This window comes from Emydura macquarii, unplaced genomic scaffold (assembly GCF_026122565.2).
Source record: "Emydura macquarii macquarii isolate MOO-44397 ecotype Brisbane River unplaced genomic scaffold, CSIRO-AGI_Emac_v2 contig_201, whole genome shotgun sequence".
Classification (NCBI taxonomy): domain Eukaryota; kingdom Metazoa; phylum Chordata; order Testudines; family Chelidae; genus Emydura; species Emydura macquarii.
Window position 1 is genome coordinate 1402794 of NW_027130338.1, and position 9528 is coordinate 1412321.

The 9528-nt window shown below is 42.2% G+C and overlaps 1 protein-coding gene across 3 annotated transcripts in view; it reads right to left on the minus strand.

Moving 5' to 3' along the window:
• Positions 1–9442, minus strand: part of VDAC3 (voltage dependent anion channel 3) — a 26781-nt gene extending 17339 nt beyond the window's left edge. The window contains exons 1-3 of one of the 3 annotated variants that reach the window (XM_067545614.1): positions 9287–9442; positions 4608–4719; positions 3031–3102 (exon numbers count right to left, since the gene is read on the minus strand). In XM_067545614.1, the coding sequence (XP_067401715.1) occupies positions 3031–3102; positions 4608–4641 (106 nt within the window). In that variant the 5' untranslated portion in view covers positions 4642–4719; positions 9287–9442. Of the gene's footprint in view, positions 1–3030; positions 3103–4187; positions 4292–4607; positions 4720–9286 lie in introns of those variants that run through there. The other 2 variants (XM_067545622.1, XM_067545630.1) reach the window with 2 other exon arrangements.
• Positions 9443–9528: the final 86 nt, after the last annotated feature.

A 9528-nucleotide genomic window follows, 5' to 3' on the forward strand; every position in this document is an offset into this window, starting at 1 on the left:
GAGCCTTTTCCACTTGGCAAGATACAATGCCCTAGTGAAGGGTTTTCTGCTGCCCATCAGGATTTGCTGAACCTGGGATGAATATGCCTGTTCTTCAGGGTTCAACCACTCAGTCTCCATGCCATCAGATGTAGGGACTCCAGATCTGGGAGAGGAGATCATGCCATCGGGCAACTCAGGGGAGGTGGTGTGGGGACGGGATGGGGCACAACTGACAGTTCCAGCAAAGTGCTGAACCAGTGCTAGTGGGGCCACTCGGGTGCTATCAGGATAATATCTGCCTTGTTCCTCCTAACCTTTAACAGGACTCTATCAGCGGTATGGGTGAGAAGGCATATATGAGAGCTCCCGTCCACGGGAGGAGGAAGGGGTCACACAGTGACCCTTTGTTGGCGATACTTTGTATTCGGCTTGGACACAGCAAGGTCCACGTGGGGAGAACCCTACCTTGAGCAGATCATACAGGCCACCCCTGGGTGGAGTGACCACATGGGGTGGGGTAAGAAGGACCTGTTGAGGAGGTCTGCTGTGGCATTCTGAGGCCTGGGTCGTGCCATGCTGCGAGGTTCCACAGACACAGTGCCGGAGGGCAAGTCCTGCCCTGCCTGTTGATATAGCACATCGCGGCAGTATTGTCTGTCAGAACCCGAACTACCTTGCCTGTAATGAAGGGAAGGAACACCCCAAATGCCAGGCATATCGCTCTGAGCTCCCTGACATTTACATACAGTTGGCAATCTTCTCGTGACCAGATCCCTTGGTACTGTGATTGGAGCTGATATGGGCCCCCCATCCCAAGTCCGAAGCATCCAACACCAGGGTGATCGAGGGAACCAGTTCTTCGAAATGCATGCCCTGCATTACTACTAGCTAATTAACTATGTAAGGGAAACTGTAGCACTTGCAGTAGCAAGCAGAGAAGTTCCAACAAGCATCAGTGGCAGAAAGAAGGAATGAGGGGGGGACAGGGCCAGCTGCACCTCATATACTGCGGCATGTGCGCGGGGCTCCAGAGCCGGCCCTCCAGATATTGCTAAGGAAAAAAAATTCCAGTAACCATGCACGGAGGTGTGCACACTCCTAGAATGGAATCGACATGAGCAAGCACTCAAAGATGAACAGGCTGGGAGCGTTTGCTCGAAAAAGCCCCCCGTGGTAGTAAATACTGATCTTCTGGGAAAGGATGCAGTGATTTCCGATGACTCACCAAGGTAGGTGGCTCATTACCCATCTGGATGTAAGGGAGGCTGAAATGTCTTTTTTAGAATACAACTAGGGTGTAGGCTGAGCAGTCCTGAATGAGATTAATACATTTGAAGACCAGAAGAGAACATTATGATCATCTGTCTAAAGTCCTGCATAACACAGGCCAGAGAATTTCATCTAGTAATCCCTGCCTCAGGTATGTACCACTGACTTGCGCTAAAACATATTTTTGTAAAACTTCCAATCTTGACTTGAGACTTGAAGTGAGAGAATCTGCCACATCCCTTGATAAATTGTTCCAAAGGGCAATAATACTTAGTTAGATATTTGTGCCTTATTTCTAATCTCATTATAGCTTTGTCTGCCAGACTGAAGAGCTCTCTGTTATCAAGTATCTTTTCACCTTTTAGACTTCACTTGTAGACTGGGATCAAATTACATTTTAATCTTCTCTTGTAGAAGCTCAATAAATTGACCCATTTAAGTCTCTTACTGCAAGGCAGGTCTTACAGCCCTCAAATAATTTCTTTTCTGAAACCTGTCCAATTTATCAACACCTTTTTTGACATTGTTTCACCACTGCCACATACATGGATAATTCCACCTCCTTACGCCTGCTTGATATTCCTTTGTTTACACATCTAAGAACAACATTCGCTATCTCTTTAGGTTGAAAATCTAGAAGTGGCCAAGACTAGAAAGGAGGCTTGAGCTGAAGTTTGTCATAATATAATGACCAATCTGAGAAAACAGGGTGAGTTTTTGACTTTACAGTGAATGAACTTTGTTTTAGAACATTTGAGAAATGGACCCAATTACAGTGTTTAATAACAGCATTTCACAAAATAGATGATTTCAGAATTCATGACGTCACTGTAATGTCAATCTCAGGATTTCCATAACTGAACAATTTAAATCAGTTACGGACAATGAAAATAAAGACAGATATCCCAACAAGATGGGCTGTATTTTTGTATCTCTAAAAGCAGATTATTGTTCAGATGAATTTGACATATATAAATCTAAAAGTCCCAAAAAACAAACTATAGGTCATCAACTGCTAATTGGAAGACAGACATTTCTACCACTGCCCCCAATACAGAGATCAATATCATCATTTTTCCTTTAAAAATTATAACAGCAGAGGGAGAAATGATCATCAATTAGGAAGACATCCTGTCTGAAGACCCAGGAAAATACGTAACTATAGATAGAGAAAAAGCCACTTCTCTATCAGCTACATAGTGTTAGTTTTATGCCACAAACAATGTAAATGCTGCATTAAGCCATTGTTTAAGTAAATTATCATCAAGAACTGCAAACAATACAACAGTTCAAGCAGTGAGTTCCTCACCTGAGAGGCTTTCTGGTTTTCTTTAAAAATAAAATATTTTCCAGTTTAAATTATTCTAAATTATTTCATCATACATTATCTTGTCTCAAACAATATAGGCCCATTCTACTTAAGGAGACTATCTGTTGCCAAATGGTCTGCTATGGCAACTGACGGATGGGTTGGAGCTACTTATTACACATGTCCCTGTATATTATTAGGGGCTGGGAAGCACAGCATTCTCTGTAAAAGGCTGAAGACACCAGAGCTTTTCTCACTATTCAAATGACATTTTGTGGCATCTCTCTGGGCAAGACCCAAAACAGTTTCCTTTCTAGTTTGTTTTATACGTATTTGGTACTTATTTGGTCATATTACCACCACAAAAAGTCTTATTTATGTAAATACCTATGTAAAAAATGTTATTACTTTCGTTAAAACATCTAAAAAATGAAAGTTTATGAGCATCAACACACGATCACACTACTTACCATAACCCTTGTTGAATACATCCCTGGCAGATTTCCCCAGGTCACAGTAGGATGGTGGGACAGCCATTGGGTCTGAAAAGATTAGAAGAGAAAAGAACCCATTTTACAATACAAAGCTGAAAATCTGACTAAGCAGAGTTTTTTTTAAGCATTCAGAGAGACCTTCCATACTTCCACACTTCTTTGTCAAACAAACAAAAAGTATTTTTATCAGATCAGAAAATTAACATAAGCCAACCTAAAATTCAGAATCACTGTACCCCAGAAGTGGAATTAAACTCTAGCAATCTACTTGCCCTAGAATCTGCTAATATTCTCTCAGAGAAAGAACCCACGATTTATTGACCCCAATTCTGTTCCAACAATTGAATGCTGCTTTCGTGACAGGAACTGTTCTGACAAGGGTTCTAGATGACATACCACATAGTGGTGAGTAATCACCATCATAAAAGCTCATGGAGTCCAATATTAATTAAAGCCAATTTAGAACTGTACACAATGTTTATTTTCCTGATTTGGTTCTTCCCCTCAGGTAGTCTTCCAGAGCTTTGGGAAAATACAAAAAGGACATCTGTACACAGTATGTGGAGGTGACCTTGCTGAGTCTCCCTCTGATAATGCACTTAAAAGAAAAATCGAGACCATGGTCTTATATAAATAACTCTTTTAACAAAACTGAAAATTGAGACAAACAGAAAAAAAAGCCAGAAATTGAAAATTACAAATGGAGTATCAGTTTTAATTTTGAATGTTTCAATCCTTTGGTGTCACAATGTAACTACTATTATTATAAAAATACCATTTAAAATCATCTGCTAGTTGCTTCACATTAAGCAAATGTAGATAGCTTCTTGTCTAGAGTTATGTACCCAAGAAATATAGATTTATAATGGCAAATCTTAAACATCCATCATGCTACTGGGGTAGCTTCTGTTCCAGAAAAGACGAACTAACCAACAGCTGAATGTAATTAATGGTAGGGCTCTGCCTCTTAATCCCATCTAAGAATGGCTCTTTCTAGCAATTCTTCTCTTGAACAGCTGCCCCTGGAAATAGCTCCAATCCTCCACTTGATAAATTCCATTACATTGAAAACATCTGATCCAAAAACTATAATGCAAAATCATCACTTCCCTTCTAATACTCACACCACTTACCTTTCCTTTGAAATGCTAAACAGTATCACTGCTGTGTCTCTTTCTTATTACTGCTGGGTTTCACTTTCCCCACTCTCTTGCTGAAGACCTAACTTGTGTTCTTCTGACCTTTGTGTGACAAATCTATTCTTGCAGCAAGCAGTTTCTGACTTCACTCACAAAAAGACAAAACTAGTCAAATGCAGAACTGCTTTACAAAGCTCTCTATCATATATCCTGGCTATATGCCAGGATATATCAACCAAGTATCTGAATTAATTCACAACTCAACCTTGTGTATGGATAATTTAGCCCTTTACATAGATCTTAGACAATTTACACACTCTAATGAACATCTTTAGGCTTAACTGATTTTTAATAGCTGGCCTTCTGCTATATATATATATATATATGTATATATTCACACACACACACAAATACCTGTGGGTCTAGCAGGTACAGAACAGCCGGACATGACTGCGGATTCCTTATATGAAGATTAGGTCATAAATTATGTACGTCTCAAATGTGAACTTATAAAAGGCCTTTATACCTGTCAAATATGGGGAGGAGGAAAAAATCGATGCATCATTAAAGAAGAAAGACAAGTTTCACTTATACTATTACAGCAGCATCTGCAACATAGTTGTGGAGCAGACTGCATTTGTTTTAACACCTGATTTTCACAAAAAAAAACAACTGTAGAGGAGCAAATTATTTCACCATTTAAAAAAAAGCTGCTGTTACTTAATAAAGAGAACAAAGACAATACTAGGAAATTTAAAAGCAGACACTGCTTATGCAGTAATTGTTTCTGCGGCTAAAAAAATGCATTAGGCAGATATACTAGGAAAAGCCCAATCCAAAGATGGTGCTCTGCACAAGCAGATGAACAAGCAGCAGCATCCTGGTGGGAAGCAGTAAATTAAATTGCTATGTCTTCCACTATCCTCACTAGATAATTCACCCATCCCCCCCACCGGCTTTTTGGGGGATATCCAGCATCTTTCTCCCTCATTTATTGGTTGCTGAGAAGGGGACAGAGTCACTACCTCCTGATTGCTCTAAGGTGGTTTGACTAGACTAACTTTCAGTCATGTTTTAACACATTAACTGACAACTGATTAATACATCTTAGAACATGATTGAAAATTCAAATGCAGACAAGCCCAAGGTTGCTAGAAGAGGACTGCACCATGATCACTCTTTCCCCCACTAATTTTCCAATAGCCCTTTCTATCACCAAATGGAAAAGTGAATGTGAATTGGAGAACGGAATAGGGTGTCCAGCATGTAGTCAGTGAGAGCTCCCACTGTACCTAAAGCATATTCACAGAAAATCAGAAGGAAAGATCTTTTACTCTGACCAACACCCATTCGCTCATTAAGTCATTGGCATTCCACTTCATTTAAGCCCTATTCTCATCTCAAATATACCCCTTCAGTATTACAAATTCGTTACCAGTAAACGTGACCCACAATATACCCTATATGCTTTTATAAAGAAGTTAAATTACAGTTAAACTATTTATCGTTTCAGTTATTGGATGTTTAATAATGAGCAGTCAGGCACTTACAGTACTCTTGAAGAGTAACATTTCTGCATACGGGACTCACAAATGCTTGCTTAAGGAAGACTTGTACCTTGCCATCCCTGAAAGGAGGTGTCGACTATCACCACCACTAACGGACCCAACACCTCAGCAGTAAAGGGAGACTGGGGTAAGTAAAGGGTGATTTCAGCATCCCAGCCATTCTACCTGGTAAATGGCCTGGTCTGAGATACAATGGCCATTTCAGTGCAAGACACTTAAAAAACCACTTGAGAGAGGTAAGTCTAGATACTAACGAAAATCTGAGCCAGTAACTTATTTCAGTTGTTTCTAGCCCTGGTGAGTCATAAGATACCAGATTTTGGAAATCACATATGGATTACACTCTTCCTCTTCCCTGACTCAATTGCTGCCTGATTTTAGCAGCTGTTCCCTGGAGAAATATTAGAGCTAGTACAAATGCCATGCTACCAGTGATTCACAAACGGTGATCTGAAGAACTGCTTCTTTCACGAGAGTGATACATTTGTCAGGCCACCGGCAGAAGTGTATCTTTTGGAGTTTCAACTTTTCAAAGATTCTGATTGACTAAAATTCCAAAATCCAATAACCTCTCTCTAATTTTTATGTCTGTTAGATGTTTTTCTTTAGTGAAAATTCAACTCTAAACAAATTTACAGAAAGTATCAAAACTGAAGTGGTAGCAAGCACACAGGAGGACAGACCCAAACAGCAGAGCACTACAGGGATACAAATCAACTTTAAAAAAAAAAAAAAATTTTTTTTGGTTTAAACTGGCTCTCTCAAAATAAAAAAAACAACCTGTATTTAATTTAATAAACCTATTTGAAATTGTAACAATTTATTTTAAGGCCTAAACTTACTATAATTTGTTGAAAGCATTTAAATTAAATAAAAAATAAGCAGTACAGATTTGCTGTCAAGTTTTAAATAAAGTCAAACCACTAAACTGGTGGAAGTCACTTGCTAAGCAGCTGGAACCAGAGTTTGTTAAAGTGCTAAATGAGCTTTTGACAGCAGTAGCCTCTTCAGTAGGTGCAGAGAGTATTTTCTTCATCAATGTATTCAACTAGTTCATTCAAATTTAACAAACCAATTGGGAGCCTTCAGCAATAAACCTTCAGCAATAAATGAATAAAAACTAGTTGAGGGAATGAGATCTACCAGTCCTAATACCTTGAAGGACACGGTGAGCAGGAACAATCAGTTTAATTCACTAACTACAGATACTTCATTTAAAAAAATCAGTTTTAAATGTGAAACATTTTTATACACTTTTTTTCCCCTTACATATCCAGCACAAGTGGTTTTATTGTTTTATTTAATTTTAAAATGCTGTTTTAATTTAAATTTCAATCCAAATAGAGAGTGGTACAAATCACAAGTTTTAAAAAAAAAAAAAAACACACACAGAGAAAAAGAGAAACGTATCATTCACCATTTTCTAACACAATCAAATATTTAAAATGTAAGAATATGAATAAATGTAAGTTAAGCCATATAATTGCTTCGGTAAACGCATATAGACAGTGGATCCTTCTGGTTGTCAAAAAGAAACACTAAATGTAGTGAAAGGGATATATTTAGTTGCGAATTAACATTTCAATGGTCATCAATGAATGAGAACCAACCACACTTTAAAAAAACTAAGTACAAATGCAAAACACTATTAAAATTATTTAAATCAAAATGTCATGATTGCTAATGTAAATCATGATTAAAGTCAGTGATTACTTTGATTGCTGCAGAGTGACTTAGGCTTGCTTTGTCTACACTTAAAAGGGTTTGTTAGTACTGATATCCTGGAGGAGCTGTAATGGTAAATTTTCCTAATGGAGACACGGCTTATACCAGCAACAGTCCTTTTGCCTGTACAGTTTCAACCAGTTCCCCAAACAGAACAAGCTACACCAACAAGCTCTCAGACTTCTCTGCAGGTATAACTGCATTTACACTAGGCTTTTGCTACCATAGTTATGTCCATTAGGGATGTGGTTTTCTTCATTCTGCTAACTGCCATAGCTATATTGGTAAAACTTTCTAGCATGGACTAGGCCTTTGAGAAGCTAGAGCAATGTGTGCTGCAGACACAGGAAGATTTGGCACTGATAAAATGTAAAAGCAGCAGTGTCAAAAAATGGAAGAACTATGTTGCACCAGTCATATTAAATAAGTTGATTTTCACATTCTCTTTTGCCCCCCACATCACTAAGCACTACAATAACCACAGAAGTGTGGTACTGTTTTTCAGAGTCTGGAGTGATAGGTGGTGAATGTAAATATTGTGTGGTACACAATAAGAACCCTGCTACTATCATCTCTGATGTTGTAATGCTGAATTTCAAACAGCATGAAGGATTAATCTCTGAAAATACAGACTTCTAAATGCATACTGTAATTAAGCATTATGAACATGATTGAATGTTAGAGTGACGTCTCCTTTATTCAAGTGTTTTTCCAGGACTTATTTTCAAATGTTAATGTAAAATTTCGACGGATTTCAGTTTCCCAAAACTTAAAAAAAGTCAACCTTTGTATTTCCATTGCAATTCCTTCTTCCAGCAAAGTGCAAGAGGCAATGTGAATACCTGGTGGCTGCTGGCATAAGAAATCTGTTTCCACATTGACGAGTACCTGCATTTACCGAATGATGTTTTGTGGTGATATTACTAGGCATGTAGGAAGAGGGGTGGGCGAGTGGTAGGACTTAAACTGAACCTTGTCTTCATCACACGTCCTTGGGCTCGTGCAGCAGCCCACAAACGTGTGTGCGTGCAATCTACAGCAGCCCAGCACTCACACAGCGCTCGGACCTGGCTGGAAGAGGAAGAGACAGGATCTCCTTGCCCGATGCACACGACTCGCAGATGCGGGGCCAGGCAGGCGCGCTCCCTCCGTCTGCAGTGTCCGTGTCCTGCACCGCGCAAGGCACAAGCAGCCCGTGGGGAAGGAGCAGCACCGCCCGCTACAAGGTGAGCAAAGGAAGGGCCGCTCGCCCCGAGTCCCACAGTCCGCATGGTAGCACGCGGCCTGCTCCGTGCTCCCTGCCAGCCCACCCACTCCGGCCGGGCCCACATGCCCGGCTGCTTTGAACCCGACCTACCAGCCAGGCCTCCGTTGCCATGACAGCACCACAAGTGACTGGAGCGGGGCTGCCTACCTACCCGCCGCCACCGTAGGCCGCAGCCAATGGCAGCGCGGGGCCGGGGGAGGTCACGTGGGCCGCAGGGGGGCGCTGATTGGGCCGCAGGCGGAGAACGCGGCTGGAGAGCCGAGGCAGGAGACGGTCACGCTCCAGCGCCGGGAGCGCAGCGCGTAGCGTCGGCAGCCAGAGAGACAAACGGGCCGCGCCCCCCAGCATGCGCTGCTCAGCCGCGGCCTTCACCCGCGCCCAGCCCAGCCCCGCCCCGCACGGCCCCGGCCGGACGCTGACTGAGCCGCCCGCCAGGCGCGGCAGCGATCAGCCCGGCCAACGGCACCGCTCCCCAGCCCGGCTCAGCTGCCCCAGCCTCTGCGTCCCCCGCCGCCAGCCCCGCCCCCGCGTACCGTCGAGCCGCGATCCTCGCTCCGCTCCGAGTCTCGCTCAGACTGAAGGTCTTGCTCTCCCCTGGCCACCACGTCTACGTGCAGCGCATGCGCAACGCTCCCAGTGACGCACGCCCGTCGCTCTCCCTTACGTCACCGCGCGTGCGTGGGAGCCGCCCCTCTAATTCCCGTTGCATCGTCTTTCGCACCGCACGACGCAGGCGCAGCCCAGCGCTGCGCAATTACGGGCGGTGAGACCAGCA